This window comes from Dasypus novemcinctus, chromosome 9, assembly GCF_030445035.2.
Source record: "Dasypus novemcinctus isolate mDasNov1 chromosome 9, mDasNov1.1.hap2, whole genome shotgun sequence".
Taxonomy (NCBI): domain Eukaryota; kingdom Metazoa; phylum Chordata; class Mammalia; order Cingulata; family Dasypodidae; genus Dasypus; species Dasypus novemcinctus.
The window spans coordinates 104,131,551-104,158,270 of NC_080681.1; the positions used below are offsets into that span (position 1 = coordinate 104,131,551).

The 26,720-nt window shown below is 59.9% G+C and overlaps 1 protein-coding gene across 1 annotated transcript; it reads left to right on the forward strand.

Annotated features, from left to right (window-relative positions):
• The first annotated feature begins 2,171 nt into the window (after positions 1 to 2,171).
• Positions 2,172 to 26,347, forward strand: LAPTM5 (lysosomal protein transmembrane 5). Its single transcript, XM_004465719.5, has 8 exons — positions 2,172 to 2,394; positions 17,862 to 17,955; positions 18,605 to 18,681; positions 20,224 to 20,352; positions 20,975 to 21,097; positions 21,865 to 21,960; positions 23,828 to 23,920; positions 25,184 to 26,347. The coding sequence occupies exons 1-8, from the start codon at positions 2,308 to 2,310 to the stop codon at positions 25,271 to 25,273; spliced, it is 789 nt and encodes a 262-aa protein (XP_004465776.1). The 5' UTR covers positions 2,172 to 2,307; the 3' UTR covers positions 25,274 to 26,347.
• Positions 26,348 to 26,720: the final 373 nt, after the last annotated feature.

Below are 26,720 nucleotides of genomic sequence, written 5' to 3' on the forward strand. Positions count from 1 at the left end.
TCATACACCGTCAGCCTGTTGCTTCCTTCTTCTTGAGAAATGTCTGCGCATGGGCTCTGGGGGCGGTTTCACCACATAATAAAGTTATGAATGGCTTCCATTTATGGCGACCTTCAATTCTCACACTGGTTCCCCGCACACCCTCAGTCAGATCAGACCCCGGCCCCTCTGGCCTCGCTGCTCCTGGGTAACGTCAAGCTCTTCCCTCCTCAGGGCCTTTGCCTTGGCCGGGTTGGTTTAGTTCCTGGCTGCTAAGACAAGCACCCTACAGTGGGTTGGCTTGGACAATGGGAATTCATTGACTCAAGATGCTGAGGCTAGAAGGTGGCCACTGAAGCATCAGCAGGCGATGCCTTCACCCAGAAGCCTGGCTTGGGGTGGCGTGGGGCTGGAGATCTCGCCCTTCGCTTCTCCCTCACACGGCAATGCCCGGGGCAGCGTCTTCTCCTTTCTGTTCCGGTTCCACCGGCTTCTGGTTTCTTGCTCTTCTCGTGGCTTCCCTTTCTGTGTCCAATTTCCTTTGCTTGTAAGGACTTGAGCCCTAGTGGATGAAGCCCGCCCCGTTTGGTCTGGTCACACCTTGACTAGCCTCTCCTGAGGCCCTGTTTACATGGGCTCGCCCCCACAAGACCAGGGGCTGGGGCCTGAACGTGCCTTTTGTGGGGGGCACTCTTCCATCCCCTGCACTGTTTCCTCCGCCTGGGACGCCCTCCCCAGATAGACCCACGTCTGGGGCAGGGCGGGGAGAGTTCATTCTGGTGTCCACGCAAAGGGCACCTCCTCGGAGAGTCCTCCCTGACCTTGTAAATGGCAGTCCCTGCCCTACTTCACTTCCAAGCCTGTGGGTTTCTCTGGGCAGGCCTTGCTGTTACCTGGTGCAGGGCAGTGGTTAAGGGTGGGCTCAGGTCCTGGCACCTTCTGGCTGCTCACCCCGAGGCCCAAGCTTGCAGCACCCCTTGGTCTCATTGGTGAGCAGACAAGGGTTTCCTCAAGTCCACCAGCCAAGTTTTGTGGGTCCAATGGAGCAACACTCGCCAGGGAGAGGCGCTTGGGGACCTTTTATAACCTCTCCTGGGAGAGAAATGATGGACTGCGGTACCGTCCTATCCTAACTCCGTCATCACCATTGGGGGTGGGACTTCATGACACAGCCTGCTCTGTTCTCCACTAGAAGGTTTACCCTGCGAGTCAGCTCAGCTTCTGGACAAAGCATGACTTCTTACAGGAATTTTGCAAGCACTGCATGTTTCCTTCTTTTATTACAGAATGGATAATTCATCATCTGAAAATGGAGTATAAATCCCTTTGAAGCTTGTGTAATAGTTATGGTTTATAAATTCCAACTTCCCCCAAGAGCTAGGGGAAATTTTTCTGATTGCACGTAAGCATCTGGGGGTCTCGAGGCCCACAAGGGAGGGTTTGACCTCAGGTCTCCCAGATTGTGGTGAGGATTTAGGAGCTTAGCCGGGGGAAGGGGCCGGCCCGGTGCTTGGCACACAGTTGATATGCAATAAAGGATTTGCTTAGTAATTATTCTTCCGTCTTGGTTTGGAGGCCTTGACTCTTCAGAGGGCAGGAAGGACGCGCTTCTCTCTCAGGCTGCGTGGTAGAGTGGAAAGGACCCTGACTTGGAGGGGCGGCCTCTGGAACCAGGCGCCTGGCTTCAAATCCCCACTCCTCCATGTGATCTTGGGCAGATTGGTTTCCCTCTCTGTGACTCAGTTTCTTCATCTGTCAAGGGGGATAATGATGACTCTCTCTCCGAGGGTTGTGGTGAGTTTTGAAGGAGCTAATCCAGGAATGAGCTCAGCAGGGTTCTTGAGTGTGGGAAATAATTCCTAGACCATAGCTGTCGTTGCAGCCTGCCAGCTCTGGGTTTGCTTCCTGCCACCAGCACACGCGATGGTATGATTTTGGGCGAGTGCCTTGACTTCCCTGGACTCTTTATCTGGAAATGGGTTTGGCACGAGTTCTTGCTTCCACGGGTGGTAGGGAAGACTGGCGAGCAGGGCATGTGAAAGCACTCGACCCAGGCCTGGCGCAGGTGGGCGCCGACGGGGCCGGGTCTGCCCTCCGGGGAAGCCCCTCCGTGGCCTGGCGGGGGGCCAGGCTCCGGCTCCGGGGCAGGCAGTGGCCCTTCCCTGGCTGCCCGTTCCCAGCTGCCCCGCCCCAGCTGTGACGACCTCGCCCCTGCCTGTTTAAGGGGCAGGCAGGAAGGAGGGCCCTCGGCAGCTTCCCCTTTTCTGCCCCGCGCCAGGCGCCTGGCTCCTTCCCTCTCGGGGCCTCAGAGGTGGGGACTGCAGCACCATGGCCCCCCGCACGGCCGCCGCCCGCCAGACCTGCTGCTGCTTCAATGTCCGCGTAGCCACCACGGCCCTGGCCGTCTACCACATGGTGAGTGTCCAGACAGGCCTGGGGGGGCTGTGTGTGTGTGTGGGGCGCACGCGCATGTGTGTGCACCAGGGTCCCCAGTGAACCCCTCAGACGGGCACACTGCTATTCACCATCTCTCCGGGGGACCCAGGACAAATCCCTTCCCGGCTTGGGCCTCAGTTTCTCCCTTGTGTAAAATGGAGCAGAGCCGTGGCGGGAGTAGAAACCCTCATTCCAAGCCAATGTAACTAACGTTCGCTCGGAGGCTGAGTTTTTGCCTCTGTAAAATGGGGCACAGCTTGGTGCAAGCTGAAGAGCAGGCGGGAGAGTGCTTTGGGGAGCCGGGGATCTTGGGGTGCGTGGCGGGGACTGTTGGCGAGGCGGGGTCGGGCCGGCGGGCATAGCGCCCAGGCTTGCTGCGGGCCTGGGCCCCTCGTGGGGGAGGGAAGTGGGGTCACTCCGCTGGGCTTCCAGCCGGCAGAGAGGGGGCCGCGTCCTCTGAGCTCCGCGCAGCCCCTACCGTCTTCCTCCTAAAGAAATACTGAGATCTTGTGTTCCTAAGAAGGGTGCCCTGCCTGGCCCTGGCTCCCGGGCGGCACTGCCAAGGGCGCTGACGACTTGAGCAGGTCCTCTTTGGAGGCCGGTGCGCTCGGCCTGGGTGGGAAGCCTTTGTCTTCTGTTTATTCAGGGGTGACTCGGCCAGTCACCGGCCCCCAGGGGCCAGAGGCTCCCCCTTTGTTGGGGGTGGCTGAAGGTCGGGGTCTGTGCTGTGTCCCATCCCAACCTCCCCCCACTTCTGACACACCCAGCTGCCCCAGCCCCTGGAGCCTTCCCCCTGGGGTGACTCAGGGCTGTGGCTGACAGTGCCCTCGCTCGCCTGGAAGGGCTTCCTCAAAGCCGGCCTAAATCCGGCCTGCTGTGGTCAGCCGCTGTAAACTGTTTAGGGCTGGCTGCCTCTGCTTCCTGCAGCAGCAGGGAGGGCAGGGCTGTGGCAAGAGCACGGCCGGCAGAGGGGCGGTGCCGCCCAGGCTGAGCAGCAGCCTCTGGAGCCAGACTTCTGCGCGCAAATCCCAGTCTCATTGCTTCCTAGCTGTGTACCCCAGCGCGGATTGCTTAACCTTTCTGAGCCTCAGTTTCCTCATCGAAAAAACGGGGATGAGAATGATACCTATCTCACAGGTCGCGTGGACCAAGGGAGCTAAAACATAGGCAGGAAAGGCAGTGCCTAAGGCATACATAGAGAGTGCTTCCTCCTCCCCCCCCCCTCCTCCTTTGGAACTGGACAGGTCTGGACTGGACCCTGGGCTCTACCCCTTCTAGGTGTGTGAGCCTGGGTGGTCACTTCTCTCCGTGTCTCAGGCTCCTGGGAAACGGGGGTGCTAATCTCTTGCCACGGGTTTGACGTTCTTGATGCACAGCAGGGCTCAGCCAGTGGGACAGCACGCTCCTTCCCTTTCAGGAGCTCGCCCCCGCCCCCAGCAGGAATGCTGCACTTGCCGATTGGTGGCTGGGTGACCGGCAGGGATTCCCGAGGCCGAGGCCGTGCTGGGAGTTGGTGGCTGAGGTCTGGCTGTGGGAGGAGCGCCAGCCTTCTGGGGAGCGGGGACTCGAGTTCCACCAGAGCCCAGGGGATGGTCAAACTGCCGATGGCTCCTGGCACCGGCCACGCAGCTGGCCTTGCCTGCTCTGCGTGTGCGGCCCTGAGGGTTGTGCTCCCTCTCTGGGCCCCGAAACGAGAGGAGGGGTGAGAGGGCTCGGCGGCCAGGGCCCCTGCTGCTCTGCTGCAGGAGTTCCTCTCACTCGTCTCGGTTCCGCTGTCCAGGGGCCCCTCCCCACCCTGAGGCCGCAGGGATAGGAAGAGCCAGGAGAACTGCACCGGGGTGGAGCCTGCCCACGGGGCACCTGCACGGGGCGTGTGCGCGTGGGGTGTGTGCTGTGGGTTTGGGTGGTGTGGGCCACACGCGCCGCGTGTGATGTGTGCCATGGCTGTGTCTGTTGGTGTGTCTGTGTGATGTGTATCGTGAGTGGTGTGTGTTTGTGTCTTGTGTATGTGTGTGCTGTGTGTCAAGTGTGTGATAGGTATAGCATGTGTGTTGTGCATCTGTGTTGTGGGTGTATAACGCATTGCACATGTGCGATGTATGGCAAGGGGGACGAGGACAGAAACTCGCATCTGGTTGCCATGACAACCCGGGGACATGGGCGCGATCAGGGGACTCAGGTTCAAGGACGTGCCCGAGGGCGCACTGCGGGTCAGAGTCCTGGCCGCCTCGGCCCGGGGCCTGGGTGCGGCCTCTGCACTGCTCCCTTGGTGCGGGTGTGGCGGGTGCCAGGCCTGGCGCCTGCAGCCAGCACCCCAGGGGCAGAGCTGTCCCGTCCCAGCTCGGCTTCAGGAAGAGCCCAGAGGCGGTCCTGCCCAGCTCCTCTCGCGCGGGAGCGGCCCTGAGACGGCGGCCGTGCCCGAGGCTTTGGCCTCTGCGTGGAGCAGCGTCCACGGAGTGTGCGCAGGGCTTGGGGTGCAGGCCGCCCCGTGGGAAGCGGCCCTTGGCCAGCCCAGCTCGGCCACACCCTGGGTGTGTGACCTTGGGCAAGCCTGTCTCTGGGCCTCGATTTTCCCACTTATAAAATGGGACTTTGGACCTGTGCAGAAGCCTCAAGCTCAAGGCCTCCAGGGGCCAGGCAGGCCACGGAAATGGGTGTCGAGGTCCACTGAGCCTCCAGCGACGGGAGCCCGTGCTGGGCCTGCCCCGGCCACTGCTTTCATCGCCGCTGATTGCTGCTACGAATGTGTGGGCCCAGGGCAGCCGCCCTTCTGGCTTTCAGAGAAGCAGGCGACGCAGGCTCTTATGTCGTGTCTTCTGATGTTTCAATGCTGGTGACCGATCTGAGCTAAAATAAAAGTCCCTGTGCAGGTTGGCCAACTCTGTTTGCAGACTGCTGGGGCCGGGAGGCTGCCCCTGCACATGCGCTGCGGGACTCCTGAGGTTTCTTCTTGACCAGAGCATCTGAGGTCTAAGCCTGTCAATGATCAAGTGACACAGAGTCTCGGCCCCCAGAGCTGGGGAACGCGTGGGCCCAAGTGATCAGGGAGGGCTTCTTGGAGGAGGTGATGTGGGCATCAAGCCTGGTGTACGGAGTGGGTGGAGGGGCAGCGAGTGTAGAGAGGCAGAGGCTGAATGACAACGGCTTGTGCGGGGTGGGGGGGGGGCTACAGAGTCCAGTCCGGAGGCTGCCGGTGGGGGGGAGGAGGCGAAAAGGGCTTTGAGTGACAAGCTAAAGACACTCAAAGTCACTCTGGTAGGGTGGCACGCTTTACCAGAGGCGCACTGCTGACACTCAGGGTGGGATAATTCTTTGTTGTGGGGCCGTCCTGCACATGGCAGGATGTTTAGCAGCATGCCTGGCCTCTACCAGCCAGATGTCACTACTACCCTCCGCCCTCACCCCCGTCCTGCCAGGTCGTGATAACTTAAAATGTCTCCAGATGTTGCCCAATGTCCCTGGGTGAGGGGTGGAGAAGGGGGAAAATCACCCCCAGTGGAGAATAACTGCTTATCATGTGCTCCATAGGGAGCCATGGGTGGTTCCAGAGCAGGAGAAGGCCCAGGAACGGAGGAGAACCCTGGAGGGCGTACACCTGGCCCAGGCTGGCTGATTTCAGTAGAGGATGATCTTTCTGCTCCCTCGGTGGGAGGCCGCTCTCCTTCCCAGAAATGGCAGGGCTGGGGGCTTTCCTTCGGCTCAGTGGTCGGGTGACAGGTGTACTGACAGGGCCTTGAACATCTGGGTGGAAAAAAAGAAGCTGCCGTCCAGATGTGTCACCAGCCCGCGGTGGTGCGTCATCTGGAGCCAGCCATGGGCGACGGCCCTGTGCCTGGCGAGCTATTCGTTGCCTTTTCCTCCCTGGGGAGGGCTAAATCGGGCTCCTGGGTGTGCTGAGACGGTGCCATGCTTTACTGAGCCGGCAGGGGCGTTACGGCAGGCAGAGCCCGGCAGGGGCAGGCTTCTGGCTGCAGGGCGCTCCCAGGACGCTGCTCGGTTTTTGTAGAAGGTTCTTTGGGTCAGAGATGACTTTTCACCCAAGCTCACACATGTAGAGAAGTCAGAGAAATTTCTTCAATTGGCCTCTTGGGTCCTGGCTTGTTGTCAACCAAGAGCAAGTCAACGGCAGGAGGTGGGGACCCCCAAAGACCTGTAGCCTGGAAATAGCCACCCCCGGCTTCCTCCCCAAGGCGCCCTGGACTCCGCGCTCAGAAATTCGCACTCAGATGAAACATTTACACCTCCTATGATATCAACTGCGCAGAAACAGGACGTGTCAAAACGAAGTGAGGAGGAAACGCGGCGGATGCTGACCGTGGCTGTCTCTGGGTTATGGGACTGTGAAAGCTCTAAATTTTCTCTGCTTTTCTGTACATTTTCCATATTTGGAACAATGAGCATACGTGTACTACTTTCTAAAAAAAAAATAAACTCTTAATTCTAGGATAGTTCTAGATTTACAGAAAAATTGTAAAGATAACAGAGTTCCCATATACACACACCCGGTTTCTCCTGTAATTAACATCTTACATTCGGAGGTACCTTTGTCATAATTAAGAAACTACAGCAGTGACAGTTTTCCCAATGTTCCTTTTCTCTTCCAGGATCCCACCCAGGGCATCACATTCTGTTCCGTTGTCACAGCTCGCTCGGCTCCGCTCAGCTGTAACGGCTTCTCAGACTTGCCTTGTTTTAAATGACCTTGACAGTTTTGGAGAGTGGTGGTTAGAATATCCCACGCCTGGGGCTTGTCTGGTGTTGTGTGTTTTTTTTCATGGCCTGGGGTTCTGGGCTTCTGGGAGGAAGACCACAGAGGCGAGGGTCCTTGTCACATCAGATCGGGGGACTTACTGTCACCGCGACTTATCACCCTTGACCTTGACCTTGGTCACCGGGCTGGACAGTGTTTGTCGGGGTTCTCCACTGGAGAGGAAGTCTTTCCCCCGCGTTGTGCTGTCCGTACTCTTCGGAAGAAAACGGCTATGCGCAGCCCACACTTGAGGGGGGAGTTGAATAATTCGGAATTCTTCATGGGAAGTTTATCTTTTCACCCCCTTTTATGAATCACGATACGGACTCATGCATATTTATTCTATACTTAGGCCACGACAAAACTTTATTTTGTTGTTCATGTGTACTACTTTTCAAATTTGGAAAAATGTCGAGCCACCTTTATTACTAACAGAAGGGGCCCCTGCTGCCCAAGGAGGGTTGTAGACGAGCCCAGCCTGGGCCAGGACACGAGTCTGCCTTGTCGGTGGCTCCAGCCCTCGAGGGTTCCAGCCTGCCAAGGGAAAACCATGGCAATAGCTTTGAGAGATGACAGTGCTGGCTGTCGTGGGGATACGGAGAGGACCTGGCCCCGCTGAGGGGCCATCCCGGGCGGGCTTCCTGGAGGAGGCCTGCCTAAGGATGAGTAGGACCTTGCCTAGCTAAGCTGGGAAAAAACTTAGGTGGCAGGAGCGACAGAGGCCTGGAAGCGGATAGACCACGCGGTGCCTTGGAAAACCAACTTCCTAGGGATTTAGGGAGGGATGGCCGTGAGGGGGGGGTGGGGTGGGGAGGTTGGCAGGAGCGGCAGGGGCAAGATGGGAGGGAGGCCCTCCGGACTTGCAGGCTGCATGTCTAAAGGATGTCTGAAGACCTCTGCTTGGCCCCATCCTCTCGTTTTTATAGATGAGAAAACCGAGGCCCAGGGAGGACCCCTGACTTGCTCCAGATCACACAGAGAGGTGGGGGGAGGGACTTGCTCCAGGTGTGTGGAATGAGCAAGTGACTGAACCAAGAATTCCTCCCCTGGCCCCGTGGGGCGGAGCGGCCTCAATGGGAGGCCGTCGTCCTCACCCAGGCTGCCCACAGGAAGCTCCCCCGCTAGGAAGCCCTCCTGCTCTGTCCTGCCCAGAACGCCCAAGGCTGCTCTCCCTGCTCCGCTTTGTGGACAGCGGGTGTGTTTGGGAAGATCGCAGTGGCTGGTGGTCCAGCCCGGGCTGGGCCTGTTTACTCATCTGTGAAATGGGCCCGGGGTCCCTGCCTCGGGGGTGCCTGTTGTCGAGCTGCCGTGGCCCTGGGGGGCTGGGGGCTGGCAGGCCAGTGCCCGAAGGGGGCTGTGGGAACGGGCCCCAGCAGGCCTTCTGCCCTGCAGCGCTCATCTGTTTGGGGTCTATTTTTAGGCCCCGACTGCTGGTGGGGAAAGCCCCGGGATGGGAGTCTGTTAGAATCGGCACCTTCACGCCTCATGCCCCCGTGTGGGTTCGAGGCCCTGTTCTCTGCTACAGCTGCTCTGTGCCCTTCCTGGAAGGGGGCCAGTGGGAGTCATGCCATCTGCCCCCACCCCCCGCCCCCCGGTGCCAGGGCCAAGGAAGCCTGGCTGGACGTGAACTGTGCTCCCTGCCTTTGGGGTGTGCACCCCGCCCCCAGCTTACAAAGCGCTGGAGGCCCGCAGCGCCCGCGCTGGACTGCCGCGGTGCGGGGCGGCTGGTGAAGGGGGGCATGCAGGGCCTTCGGGCAAAGCTCGGTGCCTCCCGCTGCCCAGGGGCGGGGGTCGGTTACCTGTGTGCCTGGGCCAGGCCCACTTCCATTCTCAGGCCCAAGGTCAGAGGGGAGGGCTTCTGGGAAGGGGAGGTGGGGGTGGCCCCTGCTGTCAGGCAGCCTTGGTCGCAGAGGGACATAGCTGGGGGCTGCCTGTGGGAGTGGAGGGGCTACTACCCAGCGGAGGGGCTGGGCCCCATTCAGACTGGGCCCCGGGGCTGGGGGACAGCGCCGGCTCTGGCCCAAGGCCCCTCCGCGCCATGCTGGCCCCAGGAAGCCAGGCTTTTCCTGTGGGCCCAGGGCAGTGGCCTGGAACCAGGAGTTGGCTCTGAGCTCAATGCAGAGCTGGTACTGGTCTCCCAGGGGACCCCGCCCAGCCCTGGGGAAAGGGGGAGACAGAACTCCGGCTGGGGCAGGAAGCAGAGCTGGGAGGCACTGGGCCTGGGGCAAGGCACCCTTCCCCAGCCTCAGTTTCCTCACCTGTTGAATGGGGGTCAATGACCTCGACCAGCAGGGTCACTCAGAATCTCAAAGGAAACCAGGTGGCAGACATACCTGGTGCACAGTGCGTGCCCACAAACGGCCACCACCGGAGCCTCCATTTACAGAAGAGGAAACTGAGGTTCAGAGAGGCCAAGCAACCTTGCAGCCTGACATCAATCAAGATGAGCCCAGGCATCCCGCTCCAGGCCCAGGCTCCTCACTGCTCCAGACAGAGGCGGGGGGGGGGGCCGGGGGGGCAGGTTTCTTGGCAGCAAAGGAGTGGGGGTCGTCCGGAATGTGGGGGAGCCCATGCGTAGCCCCTTGCGTGAATACTCGGTCTTGAGTTCTTCATATGCAAAAACAGAGGCTTCCTCCGAAGGCCGAGGCGAGGAGCCCCGAGACGGTGCATGAGTTCAGGGGCCTGTCGGTTGACAATCCCAGGAACGAAACCTCGCGAGAAGTGAAGGTTTACGGGATCGCCTAAGTGGTGAAGGGTGCTTCTCCACCCAGATATTTGGGAAGTAGAGGGGGCCGGGGGTGTGGGCCAAGCTCGGAGGCCCCCTCTGAGCTTCCAAAGGCTGGGCGTAAAGAGAGCTTTGATGCCCGCCCCCCACTGCTAAAGCTTCCCTGCCCGGGAGTCTCGGGGCCAGGAGCTTCCCTCCCAGCGCCCCTGTCCTCTTCGTCACAGGGCAGGTCTGGGGGCGGCCAGGACAGGCCTGGCTGGGTGGCCCCACCCCAGGCACAGGCTGGGAGGACAAAGCTCTGCCTTCCCAGACACCCTGGCCGGGTGAGCTGTTCCCTGCACAGTGCTCCCCCAGGACTGGGCACCGCTGAGCTGCTCCCTGCACAGTGCTCCCTCAGGACTGGGCACCGCTGAGCTGCTCCCTGCACAGTGCTCCCCCAGGACTGGGCACCACTGAGCTACTCCCTGCACAGTGCTCCCCCAGGACTGGGCACCGCTGAGCTGCTCCCTGCACAGTGCTCCCCTAGGACTGGGCACCGCTGAGCTGCTCCCCGCACAGTGCTCCCCCAGGACTGTGCACCACGTTGACGTACTTCCTGTGCTGCCTGGCGATAAGCCGTGCACTGCCGCGTCTCACCGTGTGCCCTCGGCCCCCGCGGCCTCCACACAGCCTGTCCCTTCTGCTCGGAGTGCTTCTCCTGTCTGCCAGCCCCAGTCTCCACCCATGTAACCCAGCATCTTCCTGTGGCTCCCAGAGTCTCATCCTCCCACCCCTACCCTGCCACGGCACAAAGGGGCGTGTGGTAGGTCCATTTATTATGTGCCAGGCACAGACGTGACCCCAAATCACAGATCACGAAGAGAAATCTCTTGCAGCTGCCTGGATGTGTCTTGTCCTCTCTTGCCTTAGCTCACGCCGTCCCCCCTGCCTGGAACCCCTTTCCCACGGCACTTTGGGGACAATCTTCTTTTAAGGCTTACCTCCTCTGAGAAGCCTGCCTTGAACCCCTAAGCTGAGGGCCCAGCACTTACCCCCCTCCCCAGGTTCCTGATACCTGGCTGCCGTGTCCCCCCAGGCTTCCTGTCCTCTGGTCTGGGGGCTCATCCAGGGCTTGGCCCAGCCTGATTCACCTTTGTAATCTCAGAGCCAGGTACGTGGCAGGTGCCAAGCCATGTCTGCTTTATATTTGTAAACCTTTTGCCAAGGTATAATTTACATATAGAACAGCACACCTAAGTGGATGCAAGTGAGCACACCGTGTAACCTCCACCCAGATCAGGACCAGCACCCAGCGGCCCCGGGGCGCCCCATCACCACCCCACCTCTGCCTGATAGCACCGACACACATTAACTTTGCCTGTTGTAGAATATGATAAAATGAAATTTGACAGCATGTGCTCTGCCGTGTGTGGCTTTTTCCCGTCAACATTATATTTGTGGGCTTCATCTGTGTTGTTGCATGTAGCAAAAACTCATTCTTTTTCACTGCTGCACAGTATTCCACTGTAGGACTGTATCCAGGGCACTTGTCCACTCTACTGCGGACGGCCCTTTGTGTTGTTTCCGGTTTGGGGCTCTTACAGAGCAGCCTGTGGACATGGGCACCGGTGCTGTGGTGCCGCACACAAGCACGTCTGCTGGCCGGTCAGCCTTTCCGAATTGTCTTTGGTCCTCTCTGAGGTTGGTGGATTCTTCCTCTTTCTGAGGAAACTGAAGCCCAGAGAAGTAGGCTGCCCTGGCCAGGGCCCCGCAGGGCATAGGCATCCGCCCTGGGTTCTGACAGGTCTGTGAGTGCTGGAAGACAGCAGCCTCAGGACACAAGCCCAAGCTCAGGCAGCCGGGCTGCGGCTGCAGCAAGCGCTGGGCCCCGAGCTGCTGCGGGCGCCGTGATGGTATCAGGGCCTGCTGGGAAGGTGGCTGGGGAGTTAGCGCTGTGGGGCCACGGCCCCCTCCCCCCCCCCCCCCCGCCGCCCCGTGATAAGCCAAAACAGGAAGCCCAGGGGCGGGGAGCTTCCCCCTGAGGCTGACGCATCTGATTTTCTTCTGCCCTCCTCCCAACAGCTCCAGGGGCCTGGGCTGGTGACCGGAGGCGACTGAGCTTGGGGGAAGGGGGTGAGGATAAGATTAACAGGCCTAAGTGTGCAGGAGTGCCTGAGTCCCCAGGCCACCGAGCAGCAGGACAAGGGACGGGGAGGAGCTGGGCGGGCGGGGGTGAGGCGCTCCGGCAAGCTGCAAGCTGCATCTTGTCGGGGAGCGGGGTGGGGGGGCGGGGAGGCGGCCCCGGCTGCTTGTGCGCCGTGGGCTTGTCTCTCCTAGAGAGCAGCGTCCTGCCGTCCTCACAGCAGCTGGCGCGTGTCAGGAGGAAATGGAGTCGAGGGCGAGGAGGGCTTGATGCACCTGACCCCCGGCCCTGCAGGCGCTCCCTGCAGCTGCTGCCTGCTCCTGAGCCGAGGGCCTGAGCCCCCGAGGGCCGAGAGAGCGGGCCACCTCCCCGACCAGCCCCAGAATCACGCATCCGGTGTCCCCAACACCTGTGCGCAGCCGTCCGCACCGTCACCATCGACACGTCCTCACCCTCGCCACGCCGTCAGCGGCATCCTCCTATGTTCGTTGCTGTCACTGCCGGGCGCCCGCTGCTGTCACCCCCACCCACCAGGCCCAGGGCCCCCTCCACTGTCACCACCCTTTCCCCCAGCACAGGCTCCTGCCGTCACCAACACCGCCCCGGAGCCCCGAGAAGGCCGCCCCCGCCCCAGGCTGGCCTCCACGGCCGCCGCACGGGCCAGCACCTCCACTGCATCCAGCATGGCGGCGGAGCCCCGTCCACCCCCCCGCCAGGCTCCCCTCCTCCCAGAGCCTCTGCCCCCCCCTTCTTTCCGCTCAAGCTGTGGGTCGTCCTCAGAGCCACCCAGAACAAACAAGCCCTCCCGCCCTCCCCGCAACTTCCCCCACTGCTCAGCTCAGGGAAGCTGTGCTTAAGATGCGCAAGGCTGGGGTGGGGATGGGAACTGAAACCAGGGAGAAGCGCAGGAAGAGGTGGGAATGGGGAACGGAGAGTGTGGGTGGCAGCGGGTGCTGGGCAGCCCCGGGCTGCGGGCGCTGCCCTGGCGCCAGGAGCCCGAGGCCGGGCTCCAGGCCTGCTCCAGCCTTGCTGTGCAACCTCCGGCCAGGCACTGCCTCTCTCTGGGCCTCCCTGCACCACTGGTGACAAGGGAGAATGCTACCCCCTTAGGGTCGAGGCACCCTGGCCCTCTGGGTTTGCCTGGAGGGATGTGAGCACACTGTGTACTGCGACACATGGTGTCCTTTTTCCTGGAAGGCTTTTTCTTCTTCACTGGAAAACGACTCATCCTTCAAGGCCACACTCGAGGATTTCTCCTGTGAAATCCTCGACAGCCGTGGTCACTCCTTCCACAGGGACCCCAAGCCCCTCCCCGGCCCCCGCTGGGCTCTGAACATGGTGAGTCGGAAGCAACTGCTCAGTCCTCAGCCTCCCCTGGAGCCGGGACGCCTGCAGGCCAGGCCAGCGTGACGCGGACGGGCCGGAGCTGGCACGAGCTCAGCGAGAGTTTCCTGCGCCAATAAAGTGGGGAGCGAGGGACTGCCACCCAGATAACCGGGTGCCGCCCCCTCCCTGGGTTCGCTTACTGAGTGAGCATGTGTGCCGGGCTCTGTGCACGGCGTTCTTCGGAGCCCCCCAAGCCCCAGGAGGCGGTCTGGCTATTTGTCCCCACTTCTCAGATGAGGAGACTGAGGCCCAGAGACCTCAGGGCCATCACCCAGCACCCCAGCTCGCGGGCACAGGGTCTTGCCAAGGTGGACTTTAGGAACAGTGAACGACAAAAAGCTGTGATGGGGGCCCGGGCTGGCGAGGGGGTGCATCAGCCTGGGCACTGCGGGAGGAGAAGCCCTGATCCTGGCCCAGGGCCCTGGGTTGGAGTCGCGGCCAGGCAGCCCTCGGAGCTCAGGGTGAGGGCAGCGCCGTGTCTGGGTGGAAGCGGGGGGAGGTGTTGGGGTGGGCAGGGGGCCTGCGACGTCCAGCCCCTGGGGTTTCAGGGCCTCTCCCTGCTGGCTTCGGTAAGGCAGGGCCTTTCCCAGGAACTACAAAACGCCCTGGTCTGGGGCACGGGTGGAGCAGCGGGGCCTCCTGGCAGGGGGGCACGGCCCCGAGCGGTGGTGGAGGGGCGACGCGCAGCCTGGCGCGATGGGCTGCACCTGCAATTCTGCTCCCGGTGTCCCTGGCTAATCCTCCCAGTGGCCCTGAGTGCCGATGGGGTGACTCCTCATTGCCCAGAGGGGGAAACCGAGGTCACGGAGGAGCCAGCACCTGGCCACGGCCACACAGCAGTGAGCAGGGGAGGGGCCCGCCCAGCTGCTGCCTCCTGAGCTTTGAGGGTCCAGGGCTGGGCTTGGCTGCTGGGTAGGGGTGGTGGGCAGGTGGCTGGCGAGACCAGGAGCCAGGCCCTAAGGCAAGCAGCTCAGCCCTGGGTTCAAATCCCAGCCGGTCCTCTTCTAGGCTGTGTCAGTGGGTGATGAGTTCTCCTCTCTGACTCAGTTTCCTTATCCGTCAAATGGGGGTAAAGTCTCTCTTGCAGGTCTGGGAGGTTGCAGTGCAAGCCTGTGTGTACAGGGCTGAGCACACCATAGGTGCCTAATAGCGCCAGCTCCTTTCCTTCCACCTTCTAGGGAACCACTCGGGTATAGGGGGCTGAGCCTCCTGCCAGGGTCTGGGGCCTTCAGCCAAAGGCTGGGGGCCGGCCAGAGGGTCCCGGGCAGGCTGCGGGCTGCCGCACCCCGTGATGCGGGGCTGGCCCCCGCCCACTCTGAGCTTCGGGGTTCTCATCCAGCAAAGGGGTCAGATCATTTCCTCCCTGACAGGGTGACTGAGAAAGATGAAATGGGGCGAGGGTGAGCCTGGGTTTTCAACATGAGTGCCTTTTACAAAAGAAGAAACAGCTCCTGGCGCCTGCGACAGCTGCTTCTGTAGGGTTTGGTTTCCACTGCGGGGAGGGAGAGGAGGCTGCTGCGGTGAGAGGAGATGGGTGTCCCTTTCTCACCCCACAGAGGCATCGCCGTGGGGCTGGGGAAGGAGGGCAGGGCTCAGGCAGGGCCAGGAGGCTGGCAAGGCAGTGGAGGGGGGAAAACTGGGTCCAGGGCCCAGGGTTCGAATCCCAGCCCTGCAGATGACCGGCTGGGAGGCTCCTGGACCTCTCTGAGTCTCGTTCTCCTTGTCTGTGAAATGGAGTTTTAGTGAGAGTCCCTTCTCGGGGTGTGGGAGGGGCACGGAGACGGAGTGGGCCCTTCCGGGGCTCACCGGCCAGCTGGACGCTAATGGCAGGTGGGCAGGCCCTCAGGGGACTGGGGGGCTGAGGGGCTTGGTTGGGGTAGCTGTGGTCTCCAAAGTGGAGCGATGCTGACGGGGACCACCGGGGCTGCAGGAAGACGCTACTAGAATTTTTTAAAAGTTTTAATCATGTTCTTTATTAATTTCTGGAATTTTCTTCTGTGTATGTCTTATGATGCTTGTGATAAACTAGGACAGTAGTACATGCACATAACTTAGAAATAAATATAGAGTTGTGTTCAAAAGGGCTTACTGACATAGGTACATTATCATCCAAATATCCGAGCCCTGTGGGGTTGGAGCTAGCAGGGGGCTCTAAGGAGTTTCAGGGGGTGGGGGAAGGGGGAAGGCACCAGGATAACACTGGGAAAGCTGGAGTCCAATTTCCACTCTGCTTCCAGCTCGCTGTGTGTCCTTGGGCAAGCCACTTAACCTTTCTGAGTTTGTAAAACAAGCATGTAGGAGGAGGTCTCTTCCGGCTCCCAATGTGGGATTGCCTGTTGCTGAGGTTTGCTCCAGCGCTCAGATGGTTCTGGGTTCCTGGGAGTTTAGAAGTCTTCTCATGGCACCTCTGGCAGATGCTTGGGTGTGTCCCGCTCCTGGGAGGGGGCGCTCACCACCTCCCAGGGCACCCTATCTGCCCTGTTCTGAACTGTCCTCTGCTTCCCTTTCTCTTCCCCTCATTAAAGGTGAAAGCAGGGGGAGGTGCTGGGTCCAGGCTTTAGGGGCTGGTGACCTGCTCTTCTGCCTCAGGGTTGCTTCCTGTGGTGCCAGCACAGCCCCTGCCCACCAGCCCTCTGCTCTGGGCTGCTTTCCCCTCCTGGTGAAACGAAGCCTTTCTGATTTGCTGTAGACCTGGTGGAGGCGGCAGTCAGAGCAGGCTCGGCTGCCAGCCCCCGGGCACCCGCCCCTGCTACCACTGGAACCCCAGTTGCACCAGCCAAGGGTGGATTCTGTTTACTGAGCACCCACTCTGTGCCAGGCCCCGAGCTCAGTGCTTTGCAAACACCATGAAATTTATTCCTCATTTAATTCAGTGATTTTTGCCATTTTTCCAGATGAGGAAACAGGCTTGGGGAGGTGAAGTGGCCGGCTAAACCTGTGAGCGTGGAGCTAAACCTGGGTCTACACCCACCTCTTTCTGCCTCCAGAACCTGGTTCTTTTTCCCCCCTCCTGTGCTACCCCTTTCCCCCCTCAAACAGGGTGTAACATGGCAGGGAGACAAGCTCAGAGAACTGTGTCTGAGCTCAAAAACCACACAGGCACCAAGGAGGAAACAGGTGGTAGGCATCTGGTCACCTGCCAGCTGAGTACCGGTTACCGGGCAGGGCTTCCTCGAAGCCAGTGCAAACTTAGGTCCCGTAAATAGAGGCAGGGCACTCACTAAAGGGAGGGGATAATCCTGCGACTCTCGGCATGGGAAAGTGGTGGCTGGAGAATTGTGCATGTGTGTGTGTGTGTGTGTGTGGGGTATGATGAAGGCCAGGCTGCAGCGACCTGGATACACAGGGGGATGTGAGTTTCCCATGCTGGAAGCATTGAAGCAAAGGCTGCCTGTCATTTATGGGACTGCTGTAGGGGGATTCCCGCATTGGTTGGTGGGGGAGATGGACAAGGTGACTCCAAGGTCACTGTCAAACTGCAGTTGTGTGGTTGAACTTTAACTGTCACTAAGGTGACCCTGACAATCAGGACCATCAGATTTATTTGCCTGTTTTCCATCATTCTTAGCAAAGTTCCGCCAAGGGAGTGGGATGGATGGATGGATGGATAGATGGATTCATTCATTCATTCATTCACTCATCAAAAGCAACAGCTAGGGCAGTGAACAAGACAGACACAGGTCTTCCTCACCCAGAGCCGACAGTCCAGTGGGGATAATAGTACTATAATAGCAGATATTGAGCGCTTACTGTCTGCCAGATACTTTAAGGATTATCCCACCTGGTCCCACCACAAACCTAGGAGCAGGGATTCCTCTCAGCCCCACTTTACAGATGTGGAAACAGAGGGCCAGGTGGGAGGGAGCAGACGCGGCTCCTGCGGAGTGCAGGGGCAAGTGTTCACTCGCGCCCCCCAGGGCTGTGTCTGGCAGCGGGGATTTAGCTCCAACTGTGATGAGTCCCAGAATTTGAAGTGCTCTGATGCTCAGATGCTGTGGCCTAAGAACCCATGATGCTCAGAGCCTGTGGCTACAAACGGGGTGCAGAGGAGGGGCCCCATCCCTGGTGAGAGGCTCTCGGTCCCTCCATCCCCCACCCCCCACGCTTGACCTTCCTTAGTAACAGCTGCTGCTTACCGGGAGCATTTCTAACGGCTCTCTTGACGTTCTCACTTACTCCTCACGATAGCCTCTAAGGTGGCTACTAGTACTACCCCATTTTATAGATGGGGAAACTGAGGCACAGAGCGCCAAGTAACTGGCTCAAAGCCACACAGTGGGGAAGAGGATCATGAGCTGGAGCTGTCTATCTGTAAAGGCCCCACTTTTATCCAGGCCCCCCCATGGACCCAGCATTCCACTCCTCCGGGGGGACCCAGCAGGCCCCTGCTGGCACACTGCTGGGGTGGGAGGGGCGGCGGTGGCACGGGGCGCCAGGCTGACCGTTCTGTGTTCTGTCCTCAGATCATGAGCATCTTGCTGTTCATTGAGCATTCGGTGGAGGTGGCCCATGGCAAGGCCTCCTGCAAGTTCTCCCACTCGGGCTATCTCAGGATCGGTAAGTCCAGGGGAGGCCGGACGTGCAGGGGGGGACGGAGGGCGGGGCCGGGGCCCCTGGCTGGACGCCCGGGCAAGTCCCTGCCCCTCTCTGAGGCTCAAGGTTTACACCTGCAAATGGAGATGTTCCATCTGTCCCCACCCAAGTCTCAAGGTGACAGAGCAGATGTGAAACTCAACCAGCTTATGAGGGTGATGGTGGCCTCCCCTCCTAGACCCGCCAGGGCTGCCCTTGCCGGGGAGTAAAACCGAAACTCCCCACCGTGGGATCTGCAGGCCGCCCTGACGCATCGCCCCCACGCGAGCGAGGGTGCACAGCACCCCGACCACACCGGGCTCGCCCCCGCTCGCTTGGGGCCCTGCCTGGAGCGCCCTTTCCCGGCGGCCTGGCCGACTCCTTATCACTCAGCTCGCAGCCACCTCCTCAGACTCACCCTGGCCAGAGCAGACCCCTACCCACTCCAGCCGACACCCTCTGCCCCACCATTCTGTTGTTTTCTCCTTGCCTGAAGTGTTGTTTATGGTGCTGCACCCTCGAGCCTGAGGACTTAGGCAGCCCCTCTGCCAGCAGTTCTCAGATGTGGCCCCTGGAGCCCAGGAGGGGCTTCCAGGGGCGCCCTGGGCCCTCACTGCGCTCCCCCGCCTTCCAGCCGACCTGCTCTCCAGCTTCCTGCTCATCGCCGTGCTCTTCGTCATCAGCGTGAGCCTGCTGATCGGCGTGCTGAAGGTGAGCCTGGGTGGGCGCGGGAGAGGGGCCAGGAGCTGGGGCGGGGGGCGGCAAAGGCTGCGGCTGCCCTCCGGCCCCCTTTCTGCCCTCCACACCCTCTGGTGGGCAGCAGAGGCTGCTGAGGGGGTGGGGCGGGTATTTTGGGAAACCCACCTGCACACTGGAGAGTCTTCTCTCAGAGAGCTTTGCCTGCACACAGGTGCCGTCCCGGCTGGAGGCCTTGGTCCTGGTAGAGGACCCAGCTCCCAGGGGGTGAAGCGGCAGACGCGGGGGGTTTCCATCGAGAGAAGAGGAGGCCCGAGGTGTGGCAGAGGGGAGGAAGCGCTGGGTTTTGTGGTGGGAAGATGGTGCCGAGGGTGTGGTGCCAGCTCGGTGCTACCCAGGAGCATGTGCCGCTCCCAGAGGGGCCGACTCCCGGGAGTCCTGGAGCAGCTCGTGTCCGATCAGGGAAGACGACCCGCAGGGGCAGGGCCAGCCCAGAGCGGCCAGCAGCTCCTCCCCGGGGGCTCAGGGGCAGAGGCGGGCAGGGTTCCTTGGCCCAGGGGGCACGGTTTGCCCGGAGACACCCATGGGGCTCCTCGGCCCGCGGGCAGCTGCTGAGAGTGTCAGGACAGGCTGCGGCTGCACGGCCTGCCGAGGAGGGACCCTCCTGGCCCGTGGCCCCGAGAGAGCCAGGACCTGCCACAGCCGTGAGCGCGGGACCAGGGGGAGGCGGTGCCCTCAGGCCTGCAGAGCGGGGCGCTGGCCAGCTCGGAGGTCTTCCCAGCCCCAAGTCCACGCTCACGCTCCAGCTGACGCCCGAGCGCCCTGGAGAAGGATTTCACCCTGCGCGGGGTGGCTCCCGGGTCCCTCTGCCGTTTCCGTGGTCCAGTCTGGAAAACCGATCAGGCCATCCCGACCAGAGGCGTCCAAGCGTCAGCCTGGGTCGTTTTGGCTTCCTCCTGAGTGAGTTTAGACAAGCCACATGGGTGCCAGGAACACACCTTCCTGGGATTTTGTCCCCAGTTGTGGGAGCAGATGTGTGACTAGCAGGGCCCGATGGTCACTTGCTTCCAGTTAAAGGACAGGGACTTCAGCCTTGGCCTTCCAGGGCCTCCACCACAACTCAACATCCCACGAATACTGCCCACCTTCCCCTCCTGCTTGCCCCTAATCACCTCCTCCAGGAAGCCCTCAGGGGTTGCTTCTCATCTGTAGAATGGACACAAGGCCCTTCCTCCTCAGGCTCTTTGAGTCGAGTCAGTTCTGCTCTTTGAGCCCTTGGAGCACTTGCCCTGGGGAGGGGGACAATTCCTTTACAGTCCGTCTCCACCACCCTAAGACTTTTCACACTCAGGGCCTGGGCGTTACCCTCTCCCCATCCCCGTGGAGTCACCCACGGGAGGCAGGTGGTCCATGGGGGGTGACTGAGCGGATCCTAGTGTGGATGATTTGGGAGAGAGCTGTGCTTTCTGGGGAGGAGAGGGGCGCACGGGGCATCTGGCCCCGGGGGGGTGTTGGCCACGCGCGAGACACCCCGACAGCACCAGGCCTGCCTTTCAGAACCGCGAGAAGTACCTCCTGCCCTTCCTGTCCCTGCAAATCATGGACTTCCTCCTGTGCCTGCTCACGCTGCTGGGCTCCTACATCGAGCTGCCTGCCTACCTCAAGTTCGCCTCCCGGAGCCAGACCGTGAGTACCTGCCCCCCCCTGCCCCATGCCGGAGCAGAGCAGGCCTGGCCGCGGAGGGGGGCACCGAGCCGGGCTCTGGGCACAGGTGACGAGGGTCTTTCTCCCTTGGTGCTGCCCTGGTGGGCAGCCCGGAGCAAGTCCCTGAACCCCTCCAAATGGCCCCAAGCTCCTTCCTCTGTAAAATACACCCGTAATCGCATCTGCTCGATGTGTCCTGGAGGATCAAGGGAGAGAAACATACGCGGAGTGTGGAGTGAATTCCCCTTTCAGCCCCCGGCCCTCCTCCGTAACCCAGGGGAGGAAGGGAGAGAGCCAGGACTGAAGACGATGGTGAGGTCCCCAGCGGGCACGCTGGGGGCTGCTGCCTCCACACCAGGTCCTTTGAGGAGCGTGAGGAGCGTGAGGAGCCACACCGGGGCAGGGCTCTGGGCCGGGAGTCGAGGCCTCCTCAGCCCGGGTCTGCCCCCAGCCCCGGGCGCGTGTCCTGCGGCCTCCGCGGCTCTCCGCGCTCGGTCGTGGGGGGGTAGGGTCACCGACGTGCTCTCAGCCGCGGACTGCCTGGGCTTCCTGGTCTGGGTCTCATTGCAGGTTTTTCTTCTTGTGCCTCGTCTTTGTCCTCCAGGGCCCCTCCAAGGTCCCGCTGATGACCCTGCAGCTGCTGGACTTCTGCCTGAGCATCCTGACCCTCTGCAGCTCCTACATGGAAGTGCCCACCTATCTCAACTTCAAGTCCATGAACCACATGGTGCGTGCGGGGCAAGGCCTGGCTAGAAGCAGAGCCTGGGAGGAGGGCGAGGGGCGGGGCTGCGGGGCCCCCAGCACGGCCCTGCCTGCTCCCAGCCGGAGCCCTGGAGTGTGGGCTTTACTGCAGCCTCACGCATCGTCCAGAACGCACAAGCTTAGAACAAATTCCTGAGGGCCAGGAGCGGCTTCGCGGGCTATCCTGGCTCAGAGGTTCTCCAGCGCCGGGGGGCGGGAGGACCTGCTCCCGTGGCTCGCTCACAGGCCTGCTGGCTCTTGGTCTCAGGTCTTGCCCTGTGGCCGGGGAGAAGCCCCTCTCTCTGGAGGGTGGCGTGTCGAGGAACGTGTGGCCCTATCTTAAGGGGAGCACAGGGGTGGCCCCGCCCCCAGCCAGGAGCTGGGGCTAGACCCTAAGCTGGTCAGTCACTGACCGCAAGCTGCCGCTAGGGGAGCAGCGAAACCTCCCCGGCCCTTTAGGATTGGGGGGCTCAGAGCCAGGCCGATCATCTGGAGAAGAGCACAGGGGTGGCATGCTGGCAGCCGAGCAGCTGGGGGATGGGGGCACAGCCTGGGAAAGGGGATTTGGGTGCGGCATCCGCCACAGATGCCTCACCTGGTTTCCTCGCCTGTCCAGTGGGGCTAATGCTAGCACCTGCTTCCCAAGGCCAGGGTCCCGAGGGTGCGGAGAGTGGGCTGGGCCCTCCTGGAAGCGCGGGCCCTGGAAGGCTTCCTTGTGCTGAGGCTCTGACATGGCCTCCAAATCTGTTGCAGAATTACCTCCCCAGCCAGGAGGGCATGGCGCATAGCCAGTTTGTCAAGATGATGATCATCTTCTCCATCGCCTTCATCACCGTCCTCATCCTAAAGGTGAGTGGCCCTGGCCGGCCCACGCCTGACTCTTAGGTGGTGTGTCCCTGCTGCCTGCCTCCCTGCTTTGCGCTCCATCCTCCAGCCCTCCTCTGACCCCACTTGGGATCCTTGGGGACAGCCTGTCTGGAGGATGTGGATCTGAAAAAGCCATCTGCACTCAGGGGTCAGGGGCTTAATGTGCAGCCCAGAGAGGCTCCCATCCAGGGGCGGGAAAAGCTGCTCTGTCTGGAGTTAGAGCCGGCAGACCCGGTTTGAATCCCCGCTCTACCCTCACCAGCCGTGCGGCTGGTCTTCCGCAAGTCACTTCTCTCTGGGCTCACATCTCGTCTGTAAAATGACCATCATAAGTCTTGCTCTGCTCATGTCACAGTTTTGTGTGACTCTGGCACCAAGACGTAGATGGGGCCTGAGATCATATTAATAGAGGTTTGGTGATAAGAAGGAGGGAGGGGAATGAGGGCTTATTCTTCTCTAAGGTCAACAGGCCTAGAAGGCAGACTCCAGTTTCAGGCCCCAGTGTTTAGAGAGACGGTGACAGACTGGAGTGTGTTCATAGCAGCACACCCAGGAGGGTAAAGGGGCAAGAAAAGTGTCATCCAAGGAGGTCAAGGAAACTAGGGCTATTCTACTTGGATAAGAGATGGCCCCACAAATCCAAAGGACTCTCATGGGGAAGAGGTTGAGGGGAGTTCTGTGGGTTTCCAGAGACCAGAAGCCACAGGGAGGCCAACGTCAGTTAATAGAGGGAAAGCCTTTCTGATTGTCAAAGTAACAGGTAATCTTTGTAGAAGTTTAGAAGCTACAGAGGGAGAAGGAGGGCCGTCAGTCACTCGCAGTCACTCACGGGCGTAACTGCCGACCTTTGGAAATCTCCTGCTTCCTCCGTGCCGGGGGTGTAAGAGCTAAAGCCCTTCTGCTCTCTCCAATGCCAGCCTGGAGGCAGCCCCTCCCTCCTTTTCAGTTTCCCCGAGGAACCAGCCTAGCACGGCTGCATTAGCTAGAGCGCAGTGAGAACTTCCCGAAGGCTTCAGGGGCCAGCGTGGGGTTCCCGTGGCCCACGCGACCGAGAACAAGTCGCAGGCCCACCACACAGCTCTGCTCCCCGCGCCTCTTCTAGGCGGCCGTCCCTTTGGGAGCGGGTTCTCTGCCCCTCGTTCTGCCCCCCCGTCCTCACTGCTCCCCTCCTGGTTTCCCTGGACCTTCCCATCTCGCCTCTAGAATTCACCATCTCTGAGTAAATTACCCTGCCCTGCCCTCCACAACTCAGCTCCTGGGACTTCAGGCCACACCCTGGACCCCTGACCAGTGAGTTTCTTCCAGAAAAGCACAGTGCTCGCCCCAAATCTCACACCGACCGCTGAGAGAAAGGAAAAAAGACCCCATCCTGATAGACAGATACATCTGCATGTAGTACTTTTTCTTCCCTTACAAACCTGGCTTAATATTGTGTAAGCTGTTTTGTAATCTGCTTTTTAAAAAACGACATATCATAAGCCGTTTTGAAGAAAACCTTCCCCACCATCAGATCTGTCTCAAAAGAGGCAGGGCCATCTCAGGAGGCAGTGAGCTCCCCGTCACTGAGGTGGGCAAGCAACAACTGTAGTACTCTTGCCAGCAAGGGGGGTGGAGGATAGGAGCCCGGAAAATTGCCTAGCTGTGCTGAGAGTTGGTGGGACAATGCAGAGAGGTACCCGCGGAGCCTGTGCCTGCCCCTGATCAGAATAGAGGATCTGAGCGGAGCAGCTGGACGCTGCTGTCCAGGGTGAGCCGTGACTCCCCAGAGAGTGTCCACTGTCTTCCCCAGGCCCGCTGGGGGTTGGGAGGAGGGTGAGCCAAGTACAACCTGGCCTGGGCCTTTTTCCAGGTCTACATGTTCAAGTGTGTGTGGAGGTGCTACAAATTCATAAAGTACGCGAACTCAGCCAAGGAGAGGAGCAGCTCCAACATGCTCCAGAAGGTAAGCCAGGCCGGAGATCAAGTCCCAGTTCAGCCATCTACTCACTGCGTGATGTGCGGCAAGTTCTTTTCCCTCTCTGTGCCTTAGTTTCTCTACTTGTAAGATAAGGGCTGGACCAGAAGAAAGGTGAAGGTCCCTTTCGATTGTGATAGTCTAGGATTTTATTCATTCATTTATTCATTCATTCGTTCAGGATATATGTCAGCCTCATATGCAGCCTTGGGGTGCAAAGAAACTAAGATGTCACTCCCATCCTAGAGGAGTGTACAGTCCAGATTGAAGACAGACACAGAGACCTGATTACAACTTGGTGTGAAGCACAGGAGCGATGGGAACACAGGCGAGGCACCTGGACCCATCTAGGGTATCAGGGAAGGCTTCCTAGAGGAGGTGACATTAGATTAAGTCTTAGATAGTCAGTCAGAACAAGGTAGCTGGGAAAGGGGAAAGGGCCCTTCTAGGCAGAGAGGATGAGGTTCACTTAGTTGCAGCTGATTGGAGAAGTGGGGGGAAAAGTGTAGTTGGTGGAAATAACTGGTGGCTCAATTTACTCCTCTGTAAAATGGAGATTGCGTCAGTCAAGACTTTTGGTTGCAAGTGATAGAAACTTAACTCAATCTGACTTAAGTCAAAAAGGGAATTTATTAGCTCACGGAACTTCAAAGTTCAAGGTAGGTCTGGCTTTAGGACTGAGTCCTGACGTCAGCACATGGCCTCATCTCCCCGTCTCTGGACTCTATTTTCCTCAGCGTTGGCTCTGTGTTCAGGCAGCCCTTCCTTTGTGGCAAAATGGCTGCCAAAATGCCCAGGCTGACGCTCCCTCTCCACCCCCAGCAACCCCTAAAGAGACAGGAAAGTCCTAGGAGTCTGTCTGACGGACCAGCTTGGGACACACACCCATCCCCAAACCCCTGACTCTGGCCAGGGGATGGAATTCTGCTGAGTGGGCAGGCCCAGGTGTCATGCCCATTCCCTGGGTCTGAGGGATGCGACCAGTTCTTGTGAAACCACATGGACTGAGAATGTTTTCCCAAGGAAAACAGGGCACTGTCAAAACAAGAGGAGCTCGATGTTGAACAGGCAAAAGCAAGCGTGTCCTCCAGGGGGTCGGCAGTGGTACCTGTCTCATGCATGCAATGCCTGTGTATAGGACGTATCCAGTACGTGCTAGACATTGTCCTCACATCGTGAGGTTAGAGGTGGGAGCTGGGGCCCCTCGATCCCGAGTTGGGATCCTCCTTGCCAATCCTCTCTCTCTCCCAGGTGGTCCTGCCATCCTATGAGGAGGCCCTGTCTCTGCCGGCCAAGGTTCCAGAGGGGGACCCAGCACCACCCCCCTACTCAGCAGTGTGACCTCTGCCAGGCCCCAGCCCTGGTGCTGGGAGGGGCGGAGCTGCCTCGTAATCTGCTTCTTTGCTTTGGTGGCTCCTGTGGCCTGGGTGGACCACCTGGCCGCCTTCAGGACAATCTGCTTGTGTGTCCCCCTCTGGCCTGCTCTTCCCGTGGGGCCTGTGAGACGTTCACAATTGGGCCAACCCTTTAGGCTGAGTGATGACTTAGGTCTCTCAAAACTTTAGTCCAATAATACTTGGTTTATTTTGATTAACTTTTTAAAACATTTGGTCACTCCAAATCCAGCAAGTTTGGTTAAATAACTGTCAACTTGAGCATTTATCCAGTTGATTGACAGATCAAAAACAGACCTATCAATTTAGTAAAAGAATTCGGTCAAGCAACAGCCCATTTCATTGCTCTGTAAATACTTACCAGTCCACACAGCAATTGGTACCTAAAAGGAAAATTCAGTCAAACACTTGCCAATCTGTCATAGCCAGTTAGTTCCAGGAAATACCGTTTGTCTCCATCATAGAGCAGTCACTTCAAATGCACAATTGTTTTGCTGAAGAATTATCATCACCAACAGTCAAATGAGTGCCTCCGCAGCCCGCCACCAGTCAGTTAAATGGCGGTGGGTTTGGGGCAGGGGTCTGCTCCAGCAGCCGTCGTCTTTAGTAACGAGCCCCCAGGCCAGGCCATCGATCGCTAATTCAGTTGTAGGCGAGTCGGTTCTGCCCACCACTCCCGCGGTTACGCGGAAATTCAGTCCTGAAATCGGTCAGATCCGCTTGTTGGACTAAATCCACAGGCCCAGCCAGAGGACGCCCTTCTGTGGGTGCAGACCCTGCTCCTGGAGCTCGGGCTTGGCAGGGGACAGGGAAGGGTGTGGCCCCAGCACCCCTTCTCTTGCCTGCTTCCCTGGGGGCCGGGGGTCCCTGAGCGAGCTGACCCAGAGCGAAGGTGGGGCCACAGAGGCAGGTTCTCTGGGGTCTGTGTGAGGGGGTACAGAGGGGCTCCCCGCAATACCCCCTTGTGTAATTGCTTTGTATGTGATGGGGAAGAACTTTCAATAAAGCAGCAACAAGCTTCTCTCTGGCTCGCGTGGTCCCTGGGATGCAGGGTAAACAGGCTGGGGGCGCATCGACCTACGTCCTCTGCAACACACACACACCCACACCCACACCCATCCACACACACACACACACACACACACACACACACACACACACACACACACACAGCTGTTTAGCTCAGGCCGTGCCCGGGCACTGAGTGTCGCGACCCGACGCTGCTTCTGGTCGTGAATCACCTGCCCTGTCCGCTCCCTGTCGCTGAGGACCACCCGCCTCTGGCTACCTGTGGCCTGGCGTTGGGGACAGCCACGAGCGATTCTAACAGCCGAGGGGCGACATCGCAGCGGCTCAAGCCTGAAGGAGGGCTTGGGCTGTGCCCGGGGCCAGCA